The following is a 24,284-nucleotide window of genomic DNA, read 5'->3' on the forward strand; positions in this document are numbered from 1 at the left end:
ATCTCCCTGCAGCCTGGGATGGCCCCCACCCTAATCTTTTAAAGACATGGCTCCTCCTGAGCATGTCCTGGATCCTCCTGCACAGTGTTACATGGTGGCCAACAAGCTGATGGCCTGGCCGTTATCTGGATGTAATTAAATCAGCAGTGGAATTTTTACAGCGAAAGATTTTAAGACAGTCAGAATTGTGCATTGTTTTGTATGACTGGTGTTGCTGTGAACTTTAGTATATTTTCAGTGCTTGTTTGTGTCGAGTTTGCTGCTGGAAAACAAGTATTGGTGACTGAGAGCCCGTTTTCATTATGTTTGGTGCAAACCACTTCCATGCTTCTGCAGAGTGTAGGTTTGTGTGGATTATATATGACTAGGCTGCAAAGCCCAATAGCCCTGAAGGTGATTAAAGAAAGTGATTAGAAGGCTCTTCTCTAGGGTACCCTGTGTAATGTGTGCTATATTAAGTTACCTACAGAGCTACATCTTAGTAGTTCTGGAATCTCTAGATGTGTTTCATTTGACTGAAAAATAAAGCCCAATTCTGAAATTGTGCTGAGGTTGCCAAGTGACAAGCACCATTCATATTCCAATAACCCCCAGCATCCCCATCTCACACGGGGGATGACCCATATCACCAAAGAAGAGTTTGAAGAGCTGAGACAAGCACAGCATGTATCTGAGGTCAGTGCAGAACAGGAAACAAGTTCTAATTCAGACACTCCTATTCTTCTGATTTGCAGGCATTTAGAAACTGCACAGATAATTTGTATATTATAAGACCTGTAGGAATTTCTGTAACCAGTAGTTTTCTCTTGACAGCACCACAAGGTAACTGTTCAACTAAAGGCTTGAAAATGGACTAAACATCCCACTAAAAACAATCATTGTTTGGATCATGTAGCTTCTAAGGGACTGAATAGTGAAGCAAATGTGTGCCAACATGTTTTATTATTCTACTGAACTGTATGGACAGAACATTCATCAAATTAAAATCAAGAGGAAAACGTACACTTGCCAGGGTCAAAAATCCTTGCACTCTGAGAAATTGATGATCCAGCTGAAATAATGTTTGCTGCTGGGGATTATGGTGCTAGTAATGCATATGCAATGAGTTTTTATGTAGCTTTACTGAAAATGCTAATCCATGCATATGACAACAGCATTGTACAATGGCAGGAAAACTGGACGTGCATCCAGCTATAGGCTGTATGTGAAATGTAGGTCTGCTATATGCCTAAAATAAGAAATGGATGGTTTATTACACTGCTGATGTTTAAGCATTCAGAATACATTCCTTTCTAAATTACATTTAATCTGATGAGGAATCCTGCATTTGTCACTAGTCATGTTCTTGTATCTTTTCCCAGGATAGGATGTAAATGGATAGTTGACTTTCTGGAGGTTTTTGATATTTCTGTTTTGATGTATGTTTTTGATTGGTCAGACAGGTTTTATGTGCAATGCGTATTTTTGATATTCACAGATGTTCCTAATGTCCTGTCGGCTGTACAATGGCTGGTATAAGGGCATTTGCAAGGTTAGAGATTTTAAGCAAAAATATTTTATATATACACTTCAACTAACTCCACAGAAGCTTACACAGCAACTGAAATAGTATTTTTTTAAAAGCTCCAAAAAATGAACTATCCCTTTATTGTTACTTTTTCCTTACTGATGGGGTTGTGTTCAAGGATTGAACCAAGGTAAGCTTTTTTTCATTTTTAGACCTTGTGTGTTTTTGTTCCCTCCTTGCATTTAGTGTTCATTAAACCACATGATTAAGAGGTATGCTTGCATTTTTCTGTTTGGAAATGGCGGCGAAAATTTTTTGTTTTTATTTAGAATGTAATTTTAAAAAGGAGCTTGATGTCTTGATGGCTATGCAAGTTCTCAAGCCCACTGCTGTAAAAAAATGCCTGTAAATGCAACTTGCATAAGCGTCATTGTCTCCAGAAGCCGAATACTGAGCCCTCCTGCTTTGTTCAGTATAAAAACTTAAATGGAAGAATGAAGACTGAAATGCAAAACACGAACAGAAAAAAAAAATGCAAAAACAAAAATTTTATATAACTAAGTCACTGCTCTTTTGTGTTGCATCCACACTTCAGGGTTACTAGCTTCTGTATGATTCTGTTTTGCACTTCAGGGCTCAAAGTTTGTTGTTTCACATTTCACTGCTGCAGGATTTACCCTTATACTGGAAACATTTCTCCATTGCAAAGATCAGAGGAAACTAGTGTTATGGACAGAGGTTATAGTCATTCTGTGTGGTTTCATGTACTGTTATGACCTGTGCTATGTTTTTGGTAATACTCTACTTTTCCGGCTGTTGTCCAAATTTTTCTCATTTGTTTAGATAGGCAATACATTCCTATTAGAATAACTTCCCTTGTAAATGATAAAGTTTAAACTTTCATTTTCAACTGTTGCATTTTAGCGCAATTAAGACATTTTCAAGCAAGCACCAACATTTGCAATGTCGACGGTGTCCACAGATCTTAAGTCTAAAGGGTGGCTGCACCAGACTTTACGGGAAACTTTTATAAACCTGATCACCTTTAGCTTTTAGTTTAGTGCTGGAGATGGGAGATCTGAGAGCCCTACTTGTGGTGTAAGGATGGAGTAACTCACTAATGTAGGCTGGCACCAGACCATACAAAGCCTTACAGATAATAACAAAAATTCTGAATTCAGTCCTACATTTCATTGGGAGCCAGTGTAATGATGCTAAGACAGGAAGTGACGTGATGTCAGTTGGTCCTGGTCAGAAGCCTAGTGGCAGCATTCCGGACCATTTGTTGACAGTGCAGGGAATATTTGCTATGGCATGTAAAAAGTGAATGAGACTATAAAATTAAGAATGTACTGAGCTGTATTTTCATTCATAAAGCTTTTGGCAAATGATTCAATGGCATCTACTAAAAAAGTAAAATATTTACAAACTGCTTCAGTTGTGAACTCTTCTTTCACAACACTCCTGAATGGTCATCCATTGTACTTTAATTATCTTTGAACATTACTCCAATAAGAATCTTTCAAAAGCCTTCAGCTCCTTCTGTCTGTGCTTGTGGACTGCCCTCTTCAATTCAAATCACAAATTTTCAATTGGATTTGAGTCTGGAGACTGAGATGCCTGGCCCTATTGACAAGGATGATTTTACTTATGAACCAACAAGTGGTCAGGCGGCATCACTCTGTAAAACTTACTGTCTTTAGACGTGGTGACAGGAGTCTAGGATTCAAATTTAATATAGGAACTAGGCATACCTAGTTCCTATTGACAATACTAGGTTTTGAATTCCTATGACCTTTTTGAATTTATAGATTATATGTAATTTACAATATCTTATTGTATCAAAACTGAATTCTGGGGCTGAACTGACCTAGTTAGATGAACTATTCATTTATACCCCTCTATAAACTTTCATGCAAAAAATGGTTGCATTCCAGCAGGTTCCCAAAATAAAAAATAATAATTCATGAAATATATATACTTTTTATTATATGTTGTATTTAATTGCCTTGGTACTGTTTTCACTGCTGCACAGCCAATTGCCCCACTGGGGACAAATAAAGTTCTACTTGACTTGACTTGATTTATTATAAAAATTAAGTAAAGAAGGTTTGGAAGTTTGAATTAATGTCTACTAAAACAAGGATTTTGTTCATTGACAAAACACACAAATGGTGAACATGGATGGCTCAGTTTCAAAATTATGGGGACAATGTTATCCATAAAATAAATTTCATATTAACTCTTTAAAACATTATTTGCAAGTAAGCTGACTACTAGTATGTTCAAATAGCTGCTTGGTTAATGTCTCAAATATGTGCATATGAGTTTGCTCAGGTTGGTGTAAGAGGTTAATACCCTGGTGAATTGTATCTGATTTTGCATTTATTGCGAAAGTGTGAGATGGGGCAAAGCCAAAAAATATTCACTAGCTCCACCTTATACTACTTTTAAAAACATTTGATAAATGAGACATCTGGAAAGCAAAATATTTTGAAGGGCAGGAGTAGTGGTGGGAAAAGACCACATGGGGGTGCAATTGACTCCACAGTTCATAATCATATATAAACCAAAGAGCAGTAGTGGCCATATGGATGTCCACATTGTTCAGGTTTTCAGCTTTCAGAAACAAATTAACACTGGATACAGGAACAAGTTACCATCCAACCAGAACCACCCATGAACATTGATATAATTTTTTTTCAGATTAATCAAAAAGTATTAATTATTCAGACTTTGTGCTTATTTTCTTTGAAATTATACAACCTAAGCTGCTAAATACCATTACTGTAGCTTATATCTGTACTACTTTGTAAGCCACTCTGGATAAAAGCATCTGTTCAGCACCAAATTGTAATAACAGGATTGTGCTTTTAAGAAACAGAAATATTTATATATACTGAAATCTGTGAAATCTACAAATGTGACATGAAGCCATGATACATGAAATTGGAATATTATGCATCTCCAGTTTATGCTACGCATAATCAAAACTTAGAACAGAAAATATGTGTGGATCCTTTTTAAGTGTTATTCATTAAAGACCAGTTACTGGCCACAGTATTTTTCTCCTAAGCAATGAACATAACACTAGAAAAGCTGTAGAATCTGCAACTCTGAGTGTGATGCTCTCAGAAGAGCCCAAAGCAAAACTCAGCTAAAAATGACAAGGAATTATTCCTGTCTAGCATAATGCACTGCTGCACACACAGTTTATTCAGCAAGTCTAAGTAGGCTTCATGTAACAGTGTGGAACAGTAATTAATTTAACAAATAAACAATTTCCTTTTTGTTCATCTATGGCAAAAAAAAATTTAATCTGTATGTACTGCTCCCAAACCCAATCTATATGCCTTCAGTTAGTGGCATACGTTGGTCAACTTTTTTTCAGCTGCAGTGCCCCACAATGTGGCTAATTAGTAAGAGTGGCTAGAGATAGCAAGGTGAACAGTCCAGAATTACAGTGCAATTACAATTTAAACTATTAATGGTCACTGCCTAATTTAACAAATCTGGTTAGAACACTGCAGTGAATTAAATGCTTTCAGACCCCCCTTTTAGTGTAACTACACCAAAAAATTAACTGAGTGCAAGTTTTCTTTTCTGAAAAGTACAGAATTGCATGTTATCTGTGTCCACACCACATATATTTATGTTCACATTCACTAAAAGACACACCCTGCAAAATGATTCACTATTGGGATGGCAGGTATGCCGAGTTACAGCTTGTGGGGTGGCATGCCTCATACCTATACAGCACCAAGAGTCTGGCACTTTTCAGGGTTTCCCATAGAAATAACCAGACTATCGGAGAAGGGGCAATAAATAAATACAGATAGAAATTAGAAATATTTTGGCCTATTCAATAAATATTCAATCTTACAAAACTACCCAGACATGTTTGCCCCATTGATGTATGATACTGAGTCACATAAAGTTTAGCCAAATAAGTACAATAGTATAAATTATTTTACTATGTAACATAATAGTTTAAAATGTTTTAATGTATTTGGGAAAATGTCAAAGCAATCCTAGCAAAATTCGAAACTACATATTTATGAAGTTTTGGAGACTGCGCGTTTAGTTCAATAAACACAGCCATGCTGCGATAGGCTGTAGTTCGAGACGTACTGTGTTGACCTGCAAATTTACGTCGGCTTAAGAGGAAGGAGTTCACCGCCGTTGCAGCGTCTAGCTGGTTAGCTACGCCCCTTTGTCTCGGCACGCCCTGGCTCAGTTCCGTTCCAGTCCGCAGAGATGCGCACTTGCGTACCTGGCCTGCGCAGTAATAATGTATTGGGCTGGCACTGGCAGTTCCTTTATGTAGTCTGATTCGTGAAAGCTTACATTTTTGTTTCAAAGTGTATAAGTAGCTAGCTGTCACATCGAATTGACACCTCCAACGCGACTTCTGACAACCTAGCACTAGCCACACTGAACGAAGGATTTTACATACTGTCTAGTATATGACCGTGTCTGAGGACTACAAAAACTTCTTGACTGTGGAGAGCGGTGTCAATGGATTGATCTAGCCAGGTTAGCTAGCTAGCTAACTTGCTTAGCTAGTTGGCTAGGCTATTTCATGTTTGTGTTCGTGAAGGAAGTGGCGGTACGTGCTCGTTTATAAGAAGAGTGGGGCCATATTTTACGGTCACTCAATGGCTGTGTATTTCATTTCACAACACGGCTAGTTAACTAGCGAGTTGGTTAGCTAGCAACGCGTTGTTCGCAAGACAGACAGCTTGCAAGCAAGATTAGCTAGCTAGCTAACGAAGCCAGACTAACCAACTCGTTTCAACTATACAAGATCAAGTCGTGGCAAATGGATCAAAGACCATACTGAAGACGAACAAATTATTTTAAATACCATTGAATACCTTGGTAAACAATTGTGGGCATTTAGCCAAAATAGCATAGCTACGGTAGATCAGAAGACGGAATTTCATCAGAGCGGAATATCTGCGGAGTAGTAAGTATCACAGAATATTGTAACGTTGGCTAGCTAACTATCTAATGGTAGCTAAACTTAGTTAGCTAGTCTAACCAATTCGATTATATCAGACAACGTTAGCTGTCAACATTAGTCTTGTTGCCATCTTGCTATACAGTGTTGGGAATTATTTTACCTCAAAGTAACTTCTCTTGCTTCAGATGTATCTTTGCATATGTGACAAAAACGCTAGCTATCGATACATAAATAATTTAAACAAGATATTTCCTGCTAGCTAAGCAAGCCAGGTATCTGGACGTCATAGACCAAGGCTGTTTCAATGAGGAACTTGACAAGGCCTCTTATGAGGGTTGCAACAAGTGGTGCTGTTCAGTCTAACTCTAATTTTTCTGGCGAGCAGTTGAGGTGTTGCGATATTAGCCAGTTGTCGGTAGTCAGATTTATTGATCTTTCTAAAGTGTTAGCCAGCCAATATGGTTCCTAGCTAACATATACTGAAAAATCTTTTTGACATTCTTGGACTTAAAATGACAGATCGTTTGCTTTCCATAAGTAAGTTAAATTCATATATTTTGGTTCGAAACATGTACTTGTAACATACTAACGTAGATTGTTTGCTAACGTTGGCTAGATTGTCAGAGTGTTAGCTTGCTAATGGGTAGTATCTGTTTTCACAAAGTTCGGATCGGATGCTAAATGTGGGTCACGAATGTCTAACATTAGCTAGGTATGGAATTTCCGAACTGTCCTCGCAGTGTTGGTTTGATTAGTATGATTGTCATTCTTCATTAAGTCTCTGTTACATCCAGAGCAGAAGTGTCTTGTGTAATTGTTTGTTCTCGGTGTAATAATTTTTGAGGGTCATTGGTCATGATTTTCAGTTGCTGAACTCTCATAGTGTATGCTAGTTTTCTCTCCTGTTGTCGTCAATGAAACATACGAGATCAAGTCTATTGTTATGAATTAAAAACCGATCCGCCATCCAACATGTGGTGTACAGTCTACCTTTCCATTAGATCAGTGAATTGGCAGTTGTTCTGTATTGTTGCGAATGGCCATAAAGAGAAAGTGCATACTTTTTTGCAATGACCACCTTTTAACTCTTTAACTTCTCCTGGGACACTGAGACAGGAAGTGTACCAATGAACCACCGGTTATTTATTTTGTACGGAAACTGAAACTAATACTTTTTGAAGATGTGAAATTGTTATGCAGTACTGAGATCAAGGTTTATGCCTAGAACTGTTGTCTATAACAATGTGTATGTTCATTTCCTTCGGCAACTCTATTCGTAATTTGTAAACTTTTGTAAAATAAAATAAAATAAGGTTTGAAATGTTATTCAAAAATGAAAGAATGATAATACAGTGATCTGAACAAATGCAGTGTAGTGAAACTTGTCACTTATGGATCCTAGTCATTTCCCTGAGTTAGGGGAAGTTGTAAGAACTTCTCCAGCTTGCATATGTATTTGTGTGAATGGATAATTAGCAATAAGGAGCATTATTATTATTGTTTGTTAATAAAATATGGTTTTTCTTTTACTTCAATTTTCAAGATTATAAAAAAATATTTTTGTTTATACTGTCCTGACCTTTGTTGCATACTTGTGACAAATTAATAGAAATTATTTTTCTCCTTTTTGAAGTGTTCCTCCTTGATGACCACATCAAAACAAATATGTTTAGCTTCTATTTCAAGTAGGATGTTAGGCCCTGCACAGGTGTCAACTAAATATTTGCCAAAAAGTCTGATATCTGTTGGTGTCATGAAGCAGGGTTATTGAGTTAGCTGGATAACTGCACTGAGTAACACCCAGATCCCTCCTAAATTCCTGAACATGGACTGAAGTAAAAAGAGCTATTCCAGGTTATACTCAGCTATTCAAGTCAAGTCAAATCAGCTTTATTATCATTCCAGCCATATACCATTCAGATTACACTGGAACGAAATAGCGTTTCTCCTGGTCCTTGGTGCAATATATACAATATACATAAAAGACATACAGGCAAGGATGGGGCTGTATGCCCATGACTAGACATAGTGCAAGTGACAAGACAGTGCAAGTGTAATAGACATGACGAGTGCAACTCCATACAATACAGTGCAGGACAGTGTAAAAACAGAACAGTAGGTACACAATAAATGAACTAAATGGAATAAAATTAAGAATTTAGTTACAATTTAAAAAAAAATAGTGTGTCAAGTATGGTGTAGTAGTGGTGGAGGTAGTCTCTGAGAAAAAAGTCCAGAGGAAATGTAGTGCAACAGGGTGTATAAAATGAAAATAAAAATAAAAAAGTGGCTAGTGGGGGGGGGGGGGGGGGGAGGGTAGTGGGAGGGGTGGCTTGGCCGTATTCCGTTAAGTTAAGTTATTCAGCTAATTCAGTCATCCTGCGTCATGATACAGGCCCCTGATGTCTAATAAGGCCTGGCTAAAGTTGAAAACAAGGAGTACTTATTGGGGATTTGCACCAGGTAGCATACATCTTTGCTGCAAAAATCGTGACCCTAAATATTCTGTCAAAGAGTCTTCCATTAAGTTACACATCTTTAGTGTGACTATAAATTTTCTCACTGCAAGTTTTGGTGAGGCCCAAACTTAGACGGCAGTAGTGTGCTGTGGCAGTGAACGCACCTGAGGGGTTATTATTTACTGGAAAAAAACATGCTTTGACAGGATCCGAGGCTTCAAAGCATCATCCTTGACTGATCTGTGCAATGCGTGTCATTTCCTGTAATTAGCTCACTCATTGAAAGTGTTTCTCCAAAACCAGGAGTTTAGTTTCTGTTTTAGTCAGGGGACTACAAGGACTGCTGCTACATTGTCTTTGTATGTAATTATTGTCTACATTGAAAAACAGAGTTTACCGAAGTAACTCTATGTTTGCTGATAACTTTTTTAGGCGTTAGTATTAGGTTGTATGTTCTTGTAAGGATGATACAGGGATGAAGTGCTACACCAGGGAGCCTGGCATGGGTGACTTAAGTGGGAACTTATCCTGCCTTCAGATGTATCTTTGCATATTTGACAGAAACATTACATAATATAGCAAGGCATTGCCTGCTAGCTAAGCAAGCCAGGTATTTCAATGTCATTGACTGAGGCTGTTTCATTGAGGAACTTGACAAGGCTTCTTATGGGGGTGGCAACTAGTGGTGCTGTTCTGTTTGACTTTTTTTCTGGCGAGCTATTGAGGTGGTGAATTATTAGTTGTCAGAAGTTAGATTTATTGATCTTTAGAAATTGTTGCCTAGCAAGTTTGGTTGCTAGCTGACTGCACTGCAAATCCTTTTCGACATTCTTGGGCCTTAAGTCTGATTGTTAATTTGCTATATGCAGTTTGAGTTTTTTTTGGCCTTGCTGTGGTTTTGTGTTTACAATCAAAGAAGTCTCCTCCTCCGTCTTCAACCCCGCCCGCCCACTCACCCCGAGTACACGACCGAGTAACTGACACGTGACTTCATTAGAAACTCCCGGTGAATTTCTCCCAGCTATTACTCTGACCAACATGACATTGTCCGGTCGGGACCACAACCCGGTATCAAGCAACTATGGTTTTAAGTACAGAATTAAAAGCTGTTTTTGATTGGGGAATCCTTCAGGTGATGCAGTCTGTCTGAGTGAACAGATAGCTGGCTTCCCATTCCCAATGATATGAGCCTGGCTTCTGGGTACAGGCATAAGCCATTTAATATCTTAGAAGGAAAGCCTTCAAGTCAATCCTGAATTTGACAGGCAGCCAGTGCTGCAAGGGAAAAAATATATATCCCTGCCTCTTGCTGCTTTGTCCTGCATCGCTACAGCTAGCTAAATTAGACTCAAATGTCATTGTTTCTCACTGATTGATGTGACAGGCATAACTGCACAATGCGTGTTTGTACATGCAATATTGACTGTTGAAACAAAGGGCGTTTATCCCAATGTGACATTGACAAACTTGGCCAATCAGAAATCAGAGGGCAATTTGGTTCATGCTGCACATCTGCAGCAAAATGCACTGTAAGAGTAATGCCAACAGTCAGTCTGTCCTTGTAATAATCTAACTTTTATTTGGTAATTAGTTAAGTTAACTGTACTATACAAACGCATGCGCCCGCACACACAGAGCAAGTCTTGGCTTACGATTTGCTGAAATCTGCAGAAAATATATTGACCGTAGGTTGAAACGGACAGTTCAGTTATGGTGTCTGGGAGTGCTGTATTTTGATAACAATTTAGAGCACAGGCAGTGGTAGGAGTGTATGTGCATAGGAGAGTTCTGTGTGCCTTTAGGGGATTATGATGTGTGGAGTGGTTTACAGAGGGGTCACGCTCTGTGTGTGTGTGAGACTTACTGTTTGATAACTGGAGTGTGCGCAGTAGCAGATAGAGGGAACCGTATGGCTTCAGGCCTGAGTTGATGCTGTCTGGCTGTAGCGATAGGGACAGCCCAGCTTCCTCTAGGCCTTAGATAAGCAGTGGACGAGTAGCGACTTTCTTTCCGCAGGACGATAAGAGCTGGGAGCTCTATGAAGAAACCAGGAGTAGGGGGCATAGAATTGAGCTGCAGTTTGTCTTTACGCTTGACCAAAACGCACCCAAACTGAAAGAAGCCAAGAGCCAAAGATTACCCATATTGTAGTGCACCAAGAATGGCAGGCAATTTAATTGTGGAAATACCCAACTATGGCAGGAGTGTTAACCGCCGGGGGCAGTTCTAACTGTGTTTTACTCATTTTCTCGAAACTGCGAATCTTGGGTGTGTGACTTATAAATATTGGTACTCTCCGAGTGCGTTGTGAATTAACTGAAAAGTGCATGGGCCTAAATGGCTGACTTGACATGTTCCTGAAGTGTTTGTTAGATTGGTCTTGCCCCAGAGTGTTCTTAGCAGTTCTAGAGAATTTTGCCTCACTCATTTCCTCTTTTCTGTTGCCTGTGGCAACGCTGCACACATCTCTGTGGTGAATTCTCTCAGAATAACAAACTATGACGCAGATGATGTCGAAATGCCCACAGAGATACACGGTGTCATTCTAATCCTGTCAACAATAGTCTATAGGCTATTTAAAAATACTGTACACAATGCAAGGTAAAAGCAAATGGATGAACGGCTAATGTTAGGGAGGATAGAGTAACAAATGCATGAATTGGACATAATAATGATGTGCTTATTGCAGGGGGGAAAATTGAATAAATTCGACACACATTTAAACATTACCTGACTACCACTGCAGGATTTAAGTTGCGTGTGCTGCACCACAGTTTTCGAGATGTTGTGTGCAGTTTCAGACCACACCATTTTGAGATTGAGCAGGTGCATCTCGTTATTTATCAGTTTTCATTGTTTTAACTTTGACTGACGGTCCAGTGAGCCCCTGATTACACTTCGCTACAAGTGTGTTTCAGTCTCTTCTCATGCGTTTGTAACGTGGAAACAAACTGTGCGAGGCTGAATTGTGAAGCAGATTGCAGTATTCAGTACAATGAATTTTTACATGGATTGCGGATGAGTGTTTTTATTTGTTATTTTTTTGCAGGCAGCAGATGAAGTTAAGCACTGTGTGGCTGGTCATAAACTGATCAGAAAGGCTTGGACTTCCCTCGGTCTGCTGTTGAATTCTGACTGTGCCGGCGCTGTCTGTGGCTTGGCGTTTCTTCATGTGCTGCATAGGGCTGGAGCCTGACCCAGGGAGTTTGGCTTGCCAGGGTATTTCCCGTCACAAAGGGCAGTGGTGAGGCCCCTGGCCTGTCGGGTGCCCGCTGGCACACTGTTCACCACAGCGGCCCTGTGACACAGCTGGTGAAGCCCTGCTTGGCTGCACGCTTTCTGCAGCTCCCACATTTCTGGAGAAAGTTGCATGGATGGGATAGGCTTAAAATTGGGTCTGTACTTTCCAAATTGTTTGATAAAGGATATATAGGAATAAATAAACTGCGTTTCCACCCAAAGTACCCGGAACTTTTAGTCCCAGGAGCTACTTTTCAAGGAACTAAAAGGTTCCTTCAGCCCATTGTTGTCTGCGTTTCCACCACGGTCTAAAGACCCGTGAAGATTAGGCAAATTAGTCCACTGACGTGTGAAAAAGTGACGTCGTCGTCAGTCCATCTGTCGTATGATTTCTTCTGTAACCCCATACCACTGAAGTACATTATTTTCCAATAACCGGGACAGCCTGGAGGGGTTTATTCCACTTATACTTAATTATAAGTGGAATAAATAATATACCCGGAACTTAATTTAGACCCTGGTCCCTGTGGTTGAAACGCCCGGAGTTCCTCAAAAGGTTCCTAGTTCCTGGGGAAAGTTCCTGCGGTGGAAACGTGGCTATAGTGTGCAAAATCAGGAAGATTTTCTAGCAGAGGAAGTGCATGTGATAAAAAAGTACTCTCAGGTTGTGAATGTGTTTTGTTATCAAGCCTCGGTGGATTTCTCATTAGTAGGCCATGTGAAGGGTGATAACAGACACAGCACATTGTTGGCAGCTCAGTCCATAGAGCACAAGTTGAAGCCAACGTGAGCGACGTTTTGAGAATGAGGCTGTAGTGATCCAAGTATTTATTTTGGCCATTGCAAAGCTTGTGTTTGAGCTTTGGTCTTTGCTCAATGTATTAGAAAGACGTGTTTTGACTGAATAGCTGGTCTTCCTGGGCTTTTTGTGTTTTGGCCTTAACCTCTTTTTGCTAACCTTTCTTTTTCTCTTTCTTTCTTTAAATTTCCTTTTGAATAATGTCATAGTTACAACTGTAAAGGTTATCTGTCTGGTTGCACTTAATTACAGTACAAATCATTGTTTGGGTAACAGTACACTTACTGATTATAAATGGGCCTCTTGGTGAAAGAATATTTGTTAAAATGAATATGTTTTGTTGTCGATTTATATAAGTTGGCCATACTATAACACGTAAGCGTGCGCTTTTTAAAGTATTAATGCTGTGATAAATGGTGTCCTCGTGGTTTTATAGCATTTATGTGGCTCATGAGGACAGCCAGCCCTGTGAGTGTTTACCACCATCTGTTTCAGCAAAACGTTTCGCCCCGTAGCGGAAGTATGATATATGGAAATGTATGCCTTGGGAGGTTTGTTTTACATTGTTTTATGATGTGAACCGTTACATCACTGTTTTCATCCAGTTTCTGTCCTCATCTGAACTCTGTTCTTCAAGTTGACTTTTAAAAAACCCTCATTTGTTATTGGGGATGTTATTGTACAAAGCTATTCTTTTGCACAAGAGCTATTTTCTTAAGTAGATCCCCTGTATGGAAGGTGGTAAAATGTTGAACATAATTATGTTAATTCAGTGATACCCACCAACATTTTGTCATGGAATGGAAGTAAAAAAATGAAACTGGGTTTGTTGTCACAGACATTAGCGTTTCCTCTAGTGCTGCTCTCTACATGAGAACATTCTTTCTTTCAGTCGCATCATCTGTTTTCAGGTCTCTCGTGAAGAGGAAGTTCAGAAAAGGTGATTGCAGTGTGTTCCCAGCAGGGTCTGTAGGCCCAGCCTCCCTCTGAGCTGAGTACAGAGCCAGTGTTCCAGTGCTGCGATGGGGTACCGTGCTGTAGGAAAGGCCTCCTTTTGATGAGACGATAGATAGGCCAAGATCTCGACCCACTGTGGTCATAAAAATACCACAGAGCTTTCCTGGTCTCCCGGCTAAAATTCCAACCTGTCTCTCTTTCTCCGGTCGTTTTTTATTGGTCAGATTTTATTGGCTTAATAAATCCCTCTACCTCCATTTGACCTGCGGTGTGCATTCTTGCACAAAATGACTGCTGTACATCACCCTTGTGCTGTACACCGCGATGGTTGTGGAAGTTTCCCCTCCTTTCTGTGAAGTTCTCTATGATCCTGAGATGAAAGGCTCTCTTTGAATGCAGTTTGCTCATATAAGCATTACCGGTGAGTTACCATTCAGGTTGTCTTATCTTTACAGTGTGAATGGACGCGCGGCAGCAATGCCACACTGATGTTTTCTTTTGCGCGACGGCCAGCATTTCAATGGCTATGGAATCTCAGTGCATGGAATTTCAGTCCATTCCCTCTGCTTCTCCAGGTGAGCCAAATGTGCCGTAGCAGATGTGCGGGTGATCACTGGCATGCGTGTGCTTGTTTACTGGCAAGGCAAGCGAAGGCACACTGCCTGTGTGCTTCCTGTATCTGTGGGCGGAATTCTCCAGAATGGCGTGAGCCAGCTTCAGGGAAGTGACTACACGCAGCCGCAGGTTCAGGGGGGCCCAACATGCGGCGTAAAGGGGTGGAAAAGTCCCTGTGATGTGCCAACATCCTGTTCGTAACTGATGTAGAACTGCAGTCCGTAGTTCTCGTGGGGGTTTTTAAAACAGGGTTGAGTTTCTAACGGGTTGAGCCTTACAAGTGTGGAAAATCCCAAACTGGATATTAAAGTGATAGTCCACTCAAAAAGACTGCTTTTCAATATGATGTGCTGTATATCCAAAGAGGAGTTTTTAGTGAATTTGCTGTCTGTAGGAACAGTAAATCCACAGAAGGCTAACATCTTTAACATTGATGTGAGCAATCAGTGGAAGTCTGTGCACCGGTCGTGTACAGGAAATTGCTGATGCCAAAATTACTACCCAGTTACTGGTCACTATACCGTGTAGCCTAGTGCATTTGGAAGTTGAGCATTTTGTGTTGACATTGTACCTGATGTTTTTTGTAGATAAAACACAGTTTCAAGAGTTTCAGAGTTGTGTACCATGACTTAAATTGAAAGTAGTCGGCTCTCACCATACAACATCACCAAAGGTTGTGCAAGTTTAACTTTTTTGGGTTTTGAGCATATCAGCTTGACGTACATAGATTTATTTTGTATATAAGAACTGTATGTCAGGCTTATTCAAAGACAAAACAAAATTTTGTTTGTATTCATCTTGCATGAGCTGTCACTTTAAATGAATTTTCAAGTCTTTTGGTGTACTTCCTGACCAAATCACTGAAAGCAAATCAGTTTCCTGGTGATGGATTCATTAAGTCTGTTAAAACGTGAGTGCAGAGTACCATGCTACCAGGTGACTAGTGCAGAGTCTGTGTGAGCTAGAGGAACAGTAAAATAGGCCCCTTTTTAAACGGTGTCAGATTCATTCCATTGAAAACACAGGTTCCTCTGCCCTGTATCAACAGTGTGTATTGGTTTAATTGGGACCTTACTTGAAATCCAAAAGGTGTTCACTTACCATGAGTATGAGTTCAGAGTAATATTTAAGGGCCTGTGGGGTGACCTACCCAGCTAAAGAACCAGTCTTTGGTGTGGTAATAGACCTGAGTGTGGCAGTACCAGCCTGAGCGTGGCAGTACCAGCATCAGCATGGCAGTACCAGCAGCCTGAGTGTGGCAATAGCCTGAGCATGGCAGCACCAGCCTGAGCGTGGCAGCACCAGCCTGAACATGGCAGCACCAGCCTGAGCACGGCAGCACCAGCCTCAGCACGGCAGCACCAGCCTCAGCGTGGCAGTACCAGCCTGAGCATGGCAGTACAAGCCTGAGCGTGGCAGCACCAGCCTGAGCGTGGCAGTACCAGCCTGAGTGTGGCAGTACCAGCCTGAGTGTGGCAGTACCAGCAGCCTGAGCGTGGCAGTACCAGCAGTGTGCATATATAAGCATGTACACTACATTTCCAAACGTATGTGGACACTTGAACATCACTTCTGTTGAACATCTCATTCGACAACCATGGGCATCGATATGGAGTTGCCCCCCCCTTTGCTGATACATCAGCCTCCACTCTTCTAGGAAGGCTTTCCGGTAGATTTTGGAACCTGGCTGCAGGGATTTGCGTCCATTCAGCCACAAGGTGGTATTAGTGAGGTTGGGCACTAATGTTGGGCATAAGGACTGGCTCGCAGTCAGCATTCCAATACAATTCTCTAGAATGTCATTGTATGCTGTAGCATTAAGATGTCCCTTCTCTGTAATTAAGGGGCTTTGCTCAAACCATAAAAAACAGCCCCAGACCATTATTCCTCCTTCACCAAACTTTACAATTGGCACTATTCGGGCCAATACAGTTGACACTATGAATTCCGCCAAACCCAGATTCGTTCGCCAGACTGCCAAATAATGAAGCGTGATTCATCACTCCAGAGAACAAGTTTCCACTGCTCCAGAGTGCAACGGCTGTGTGCTTTACACCACTCCAGCCAATGGTTGGCATTGCGCATGGTGATCTTAGGCTTGTGTATGGCTGCTCGGCCACGGAAAGTTTGTAGTGAGTGTTACAACCGAGGACAGATGATTGTTACGCATGACACGCAACAGCACGTGGCAGTCCTGTTCTGTGCACTTGTGTGGTCTACCGCTTCACAGCTGAACTGTTGTTGCTCCTATACATTTCCACTTCACAATAACAGCACTTACAGCTAACTGCAGCAGGGCTGATTTTTCACAAACTGACTTGTTGGAAAGGTGGCATCCTATGGCAGTGCCAGATTGAAAGTCACTGAGCTCTTCGGTATGACCCATTCTACTGCCAATATTTCTCAATGGAGATTGCATGGCTGTATGCTTGATTTTATATACCTGTTAGCAATGGGTGTAGCTGAAATAGCCGAAACCACTAACTAGAGGGGGTATCTATACATGCAGAAATGTGGTATATATAACTTTATAAATAATGTTATGGCTTTATAACCTTTTGTCTAATGTTTTTTAAAAAACTTATTTAAGACTACCTGGACTCTAAGTTCTTTGTGTTCAGTCAGAAATGGTCAAAGGAAGACTTGAGTTTAGGGCTATATCAGCACATCAGAGCAGGAGTTTTTATTGTGTCCTTTAGGGGAGTTTCTGTTTGGTCACTGAGACTGTTATTGTCAAGGTTTTTTCAGCAGCTCTGTGTGTGGGGTACGTTGGTAGGAAAAAGTCGTTTACGGCGCGTTTCTGTGAAAATCCAGCCGTTGAATCAAGTAGGCTAAACTTTGCAAAGCATCATGGTTTTTTTTTTTTTAAACATATTTAAAAAAAATATTTTTGGATGACGTGGGAATTCAGAACATGAGATTCACATGGCAAATGAAAGTGGCAGTTCCTTCAGATCGGCAACAAAACAAAGGAAGTAAACAAACCAAAGAAGGAAACCAATAGTAATGATAAGACAATGTCATCTCGCTGTGTCTGTTGTTGCAGCTGCAAAAAGAGAAATGTTTATACTTCTCCTACAGCTCTGCACTACAGATAGGGGGTCCAAGAAGCTTACTTTGTTTGGTTTGTGAAACATTCACATTAGGGAGAATTCCTGAAACTCAGTGGAAATTTCAACTACAGAAGGTTGTAATTAAATTTCTATTACGGTAGATGGCGTTGAAATAATTTTAGTCATAAGAAACAAGTGAATCTTAAAATGAAGTAATGCTGCACAGCATATTGATAGCTAGTCTGTATCTACGGAAAAACTGCTGGCTGGCTCTCTAGCTAACCTTAACCATATGCATCACCCTACATAAAACGTATAACAAGATGCAAGTGCAATAGCCATAGGCACAGTTCAGCTTTATTTCCAGATCCATTGGATGTTGTTGTTGCCAGTGAAACGCGTAACAAACTGTCAATTACAGAAGGTAGCCTAACTGTGTGGTTCAGAAATTACAGTAAGCCAACCTATAAAAACTACCCCAAATTTTGGTTATTTTGTGCTGTGCTGTGTTTTCCTTAGATGATTTATAGGCCTATGTCTTTGTTGGAAGCTGTGCGGAGCACAAGCCTTTTCCGATGTCCATTCCATATTTGTGGTACAAAGGTCTCTTTCAGCCCTATTTACTAATGGGCCAATGCCAGAATAAGGAAGCTTTGAAATGTAGAATTTGAGAGACTGTAAGGCATTTTGTGTGTGATAATGTTGTGAATGTGAGGAGTGAGAGTGAACTGAGGTCCCCTCACAGATGCGCGTGTTTCGGGGGGTTAACCCTGCCCTCCTGTCCCGGCAGGCTGATGTGATCGCCGCGCCTCTCATGGCCTGCGTGACGGTGATGAACATGGAGACGCCGCCGTGCCCCGCGCTTCACCAGAACGGAAACATCTACGCCGGCGCCTCCGGCCCCAAGGCGGCGCCCGTGCTCAGGGTCCACCTCTACGACAACGGGCGGGTGGGCAGGGAGCCCGGCGTCCTCTCCTACCCCCCCGGGGACTACGTGGCCGAGGAGCTGTGCATCGCCGCGGCGAAGGAGTGCGGTGAGTGTTTGGGAAAGGTGACCCCTGCCGTAAATGTTTTTTCCCCTTGTACACGCGCTCTGTGCCCCACCCCGGCTCTGATTGGACGTCGGGGGCTGTAGAACTTTCGGTGCTGTGGCCAGGCGCACACACACACACACACACACACAGCCCTGTGTGAGCCCAGGCGGCCTTGATGTTGACACCTCCGACAGCAGCACCAGCAGGCCTTTCCGTGTGCGATGATGTAAACTCCTACCGCGTGGACCTCGGCCCGGATGATGTCTGCATTACCAAAATATCACTGAGGCCACAGATGTGGGTGGCAACATCAAACATGGGTCTACTGCAGTGCCATTATCTCTAACTCTGGGCTCTCCTCTTAAGGTTTGCATCGGGTCATTTATAAAGTATCAGTTTTGCTACAATATTGTGAGTGCAATTTACAGTATTGTAACTTATTATTCAAGGAGTTTGCACCTTGGAAATGCATATTTTGCTCACATGATCAGGAGTGATATTCTGATTTTCAAGGGCACATACGTCATGTGACTTAATATTTGTCGGAGTGGAATCATTTGTTTCTGATGATGTTTCTGCTGTGTGAACTCAGCTATGTGAGCATTGATTGTGGTGCCTTCAAAGGGGCGCTTTAGGGTAATTGCAGGCTTAAGCCAAGCGAAGGGGACAATGCTGTGTTTGACGGCCATCAGGAACCATCACTCTCAGTGGAAAGTTGAAGTTCTGCTTCCTTTTGCTCTTATTTCTGCGTTCAGGTTCACCTCGTATGGCCCTGGCACGCTGTACTTATTACAGTCCTCTGTGGACACACAAGGCCTGCAGTCTAATGGGGCTGCTTGGGGATTCAGGCTTTTATCTTTAATAGACAGGCCTTTAATCGGCCTCTGGGGCGGGGGTGTAAACACGGAGCCATTAATTATTTCATTAGACTAATGCTGGAGCAGATTTCTGTGTTGCAGCGGTGGAGCAGGCTTTATGATCAGTACCATAGCAGTGTTTTATTTTTAGTTGTTAACTGCTGAGCGTAGTTTCCATTAACTGGATTTTTTTTTTTTTTGCATTCCATTTCATTGTGTCTGTATGACAGGCTCACGCCTTATGTTGTACTGGAGCAAACACACATAATACCGTGGCACATTGTGTGCGTGCGTGCGTGTGCATGCCTGTGTGGTGTTTTTATTGCATGTCAGCATACCCACTATTGACTCTGACTTTGTTTTTTTTTTTGGTCTCGCTCCGGTCCCATGGGGCCGCCTTTCACTGCAGTGCTGATATGTGCTACAGCACTTCCTGTGTCACAGACGTGCGACTGTTTTGCACTTGAGGGGCCCCACGACGTCCGTTTGCTGATCTGGGGCACATAATAAATCGCTCTGTTCTGTAAGCAATCCCTGGCACTCTAACCCCCCCTAGTCATCTGGGCCCTCAAAAGCCAGGGCTGCTAGTTTATTTTTGTTTCTCCCTGGCACACGGAGCCGCGAACTGTGTGTGCGGGCCAGGCGCACCGGCCTGTGGGCGTGGCACGGTCCTGTCTTAACCCAGTGGCCTCGCTCAGCTGCCTGGCCCTGCGGCGCAGGAGCTTCTCATGGCGCTCGCTCTGCCCGCCGGCTGCTCCTGGGGAGCTGTTTCTGTGGCCCTCGTCCCTCTCGCCCCCGGTGGAAGCATCGGCCGGGGGGAAGGCCGAGGCCACGTCCCAGTCCGCTGAACACTAACGTGTGCGAGTGTGAGGCCACGTCCCAGTCCGCTGAACGCTAACGTGTGCGAGTGTGAGGCCACGTCCCAGTCCGCTGAACACTAACGTGTGCGAGTGTGAGGCCACGTCCCAGTCCGCTGAACACTAACGTGTGCGAGTGTGAGGCCACGTCCCAGTCCGCTGAACACTAACGTGTGCGAGTGTGAGGCCACGTCCCAGTCCGCTGAACACTAACGTGTGCGAGTGTGAGGCCACGTCCCAGTCCGCTGAACGCTAACGTGTGCGAGTGTGAGGCCACGTCCCAGTCCGCTGAACGCTAACGTGTGCGAGTGTGAGGCCACGTCCCAGTCCGCTGAACACTAACGTGTGCGAGTGTGAGGCCACGTCCCAGTCCGCTGAACACTTAACGTGTGCGAGTGTGAAACTGTTCAGCTGTGACCGATCCACAGTCGCCTGTCCTCACCGGCTGTGACGCCCATGTCTTCAGCCTGTCGCCTGAGGCGAGTTGAGGCCACGTCCCAGTCCGCTGAACGCTAACGTGTGCGAGTGTGAAACTGTTCACAGCTGTGAACCGGATCTCACAGTCGGCCTGTCCTCCCCAGGCGTGACGCCCATGTACTTCAGCCTGTTCGCCCTGAGGAGGGAGAGCGACTGCTTGTGGTTCTCGCCCAACCACATCTTCCGCCTGGACGAAACGGCCAATGAGGACCTGCGCTTGAGAATCCGGTACCTTTTTCTTCTGACTCGAAATTGCAGAAATGTTTCTTCTCAAAGTTGTTTTTGTTTTTACTTTTTGCACAAGTATGAATTTGGTATGTTTAAGCTCACAGATCTGTTTTTTTATGCCGTTTGTCTGTTGGTTTTGCCCTTGTTTAAAATGCCCTCTCAGGAGTATGTCGAAATGGAAAACCACTGATACCAGCGTTGTAATGATCTGATTATGTTCCTGATGTCATGATTGCTGTACCCGTTTGATGCTGTGGCCTCGCTGCTCTGCTGAACCGGAGTGACCTGCTCCCCTTCCTCTTTCTCCCCCTCCCCTCCTGCGCCCGTGTGGCCCGTGCAGGTACTACTTCCCTCGGTGGTACAGCAACGAGGCCTCCAGGGCGTACCGCTATGGCCTCACCAAGGACTCGGAGAGCCCCGTCCTGGACGACGTGGTCATGGCGTACCTGTTCAGCCAGGTGAGGCTCCTCAGTGGGCAGGCTTGGGGCCGCACCTCTGGGGTTGGGAAGGGGAGCGGCGCTGGCTGACGTGCGGTCTGTTTCGCTTTCCTTTTTTATGGAAAGATTACGGGTTGCTTTGTCATCGCGTGACACATTTATGCATTTACTGCCTGCACAAATCCTGTACAAACTCCAGTGTTGTTTTCAGAAATCTGGGTGTCCTAAATCAGTAACAACATGGCTATAAATGTTTAAATTTTAACCAAGCACTCCACAGTCCATGGCAAGCATATAGTAATGAATGAAGATCGATGTGTGCTGCAGTAGATTGTCACGTGTTGCTGAAGCCATGGATGAAGTGAGCTGCAGGCTAATGCCTGATGCTAATGCCTGAGAGTTCTGCTCCCTCACACAGCTCATTGTTTGAGAGTGAGGGAACTGCACCAGTGTTTGAGTCATCAAGTAGACCTATTAAGACGCCATTAGGTATTTTATGCAAGTCTGCCATAAGGCCCCTGTCTTACTGTACGTACTTCCCTTAACACCTTTGCTGATTTCCACTTAGGCTAATAGTTGTGTTCCCTGTGCTGTGGTAAGCCATGTGGTGCATAAACCTGTTTGAGTTCCTCTCATTACTGAAAAAGTAGGAACTTGAGCTCCCTCATAGTGGGAGGAGACATGCTCCTCCCTGGTTGCTGGGGTGTTCATACAGTAAATAAGGGGGAATAAGTGCGTAAGAGTTTGAGCTGGGCTTCTGTAAGATCGGGCTCATCTGCCCGTGAACCGGGGGGGTTTATCTCTGTATCTCCAGGAACACATTGGCGCGTAGCGCAGTCCGGAGGCCGCATGCGCACGCACGTTGAGTCTGGAGACCTGATGGTGTCTCAGACCTCAACATGGCAACCAAGGGCTGCTGCAGTAGGAGGAAGTTTTGTTGTTTTTTTCCCTTTGTGAATTGTGTGTGCAATCTCAGGGTTACCACACACTGCAAAAGTGAAATAGAAACCAGCGGTGCGTTCATGCAGTGGACAGTTTCTCATGCAGTTCTGCCTTTTGCCCGCTTATCTTTCTGTTCCACTCCAATCTTTGAAAACAGGGGGGCAGCTGTGGGACTGGGTGCTGCTAGGGTGAAGGTGTGTGAAAGTTTGGTGCAGTTCTCTGGGGATTTCGGGGGACTTGTGAGACTGCTGTTTCCAGGCGATGGCGTGGTGGCCCCTCTTGTTTTCTAGACTTTTAAAGGGGAAAGAAAAAATAAACGAGTCGGCAGAGTTTCCTGCTGCTTTTCACAAGACAGCTCACATCCATTCACGTTCTTGAAAGGTTTATTGCTTGCCTTTATCTTCTGAGGAGATTTTTAACCATTACATGTGCAAATTTCCCTGAAACTAGGTTGTTCATATCACGTAAACTTGGTGTACAATTAAGCATAATAATGGACTTAGTGGACACTCTGCCACGGAGTTGGCCATTTCCAATATCCATATCCATCATCTCAGAATAAGCTCCAGCTGGGGTCAGTGTCATGTTAATTTCGAGCTGAGACATTGGTTAATTTTTAATCATGTGTTTCTGAATATAGAATCTGGAACGTGCATCTTTATTTCTACTTCGTTTGTAGCTCCCTGCTCCAGTGCTTTTTCTTTATTCTGTCCTACTTTGATTTCTTTCCTGTCCTTTTCCCTCGCTCATGTCTTTCTCTTTTCTCTGTCTTTTTCTGCGCAGTGGCGGAGTGACTTCGTGAGCGGCTGGGTGAATATGACCATCAGTCACGAGACCCAGGAGGAGTGTCTGGGCATGGCGGTGCTGGACATGATGAGGATGGCCAAGGAGAGGGACCGCTCCCCGCTGGACATCTACAATGATATGAGGTTAGGAGAGCTCACCGAACATCACACGCAGCGCTGTCCTGTCTGAGAGAAAAGGCACTGATCTAGGGTCAGCGTTTATCTGTCCATGTCCTAACCTGCATTCTAGCCAGGGCGTTAAGTATGGCTTAACCCCTTTGCGCTTGTGCCAAATCTGGAAAGTCCTCGCCCATTTAGAGGGTGTTCTATTTAAGGCTTTATAACTCCAGATGTGAACATCACAGAGACTTGGAATATGGCTTAAATGAAACTTACAGTACTAATTACAATTACCTTTTACAAATAGATTAGATACGGTTTGTAATTTAGGTATAAATAAAGTGCCACAAGTGCAATTATCTAGGCGAAAAAGCAAAAATGAAGTTCTCCTTCAGTCTGAATTGAAATGCTGAGTGATCATGTATATACAGGTAACAGGTAAAATTATACATGTTCTCATCATAAACTCCTTGACAAGTGTGCAAAATCTGCTAAAGATTTATGAAGCAATGAGTAAGCAGTAATATCTTCCAAAGACCGAAGGAAAACAATGCAACGAGTGCTTGTATGCTACTGCGTAGCATGTTATGGTTCACTGCACAACGCCGTGATGAAGCAACAGTTCAGGCTGTTGCGCGCTGCTATCTGTCCTTGTAGTAAATTAAAAATGAGATATGTGATACACCGTTGGAAAGCTGATACTTCATAAAAGAGTTATCAATCAAGCCACAACAAACTGAACTGAGAGTTACACCGGTCTAAGTAGCTTATGGGGTTTTCCACATGGTCATTGTAAGTACTTACTTCTGCTTTCAGTTTGCATGTTTATTTCTCAAATGGATTGTTCAAGACAATAAATGACCACTGAATCTTGCACGTGCACTAGAAACCAACATGCAAATGACGGGAAAAGATGAACTTCCATGATGTGTCCTAGCGCCCTGTTCAGTT

General features: G+C 42.8%; 1 protein-coding gene across 3 annotated transcripts in view; it reads left to right on the forward strand.

The window, feature by feature from the left end:
* Positions 1–5,730: 5,730 nt before the first annotated feature.
* LOC135240139 (tyrosine-protein kinase JAK2-like) overlaps positions 5,731–24,284 on the forward strand; it is a 33,304-nt gene continuing 14,750 nt past the window's right edge. Inside the window, exons 1-5 of one of the 3 annotated variants that reach the window (XM_064309444.1) lie at positions 5,731–6,476; positions 18,387–18,630; positions 20,926–21,049; positions 21,390–21,507; positions 23,212–23,357. In XM_064309444.1, coding sequence (XP_064165514.1) covers positions 18,411–18,630; positions 20,926–21,049; positions 21,390–21,507; positions 23,212–23,357 — 608 coding nt within the window. In that variant the 5' untranslated portion in view covers positions 5,731–6,476; positions 18,387–18,410. Of the gene's footprint in view, positions 6,477–6,843; positions 7,011–18,386; positions 18,631–20,925; positions 21,050–21,389; positions 21,508–23,211; positions 23,358–24,284 lie in introns of those variants that run through there. The other 2 variants (XM_064309443.1, XM_064309445.1) reach the window with 2 other exon arrangements.

The sequence above is a fragment of the Anguilla rostrata genome, chromosome 14 (assembly GCF_018555375.3).
Source record: "Anguilla rostrata isolate EN2019 chromosome 14, ASM1855537v3, whole genome shotgun sequence".
Classification (NCBI taxonomy): Eukaryota; Metazoa; Chordata; class Actinopteri; order Anguilliformes; family Anguillidae; genus Anguilla; species Anguilla rostrata.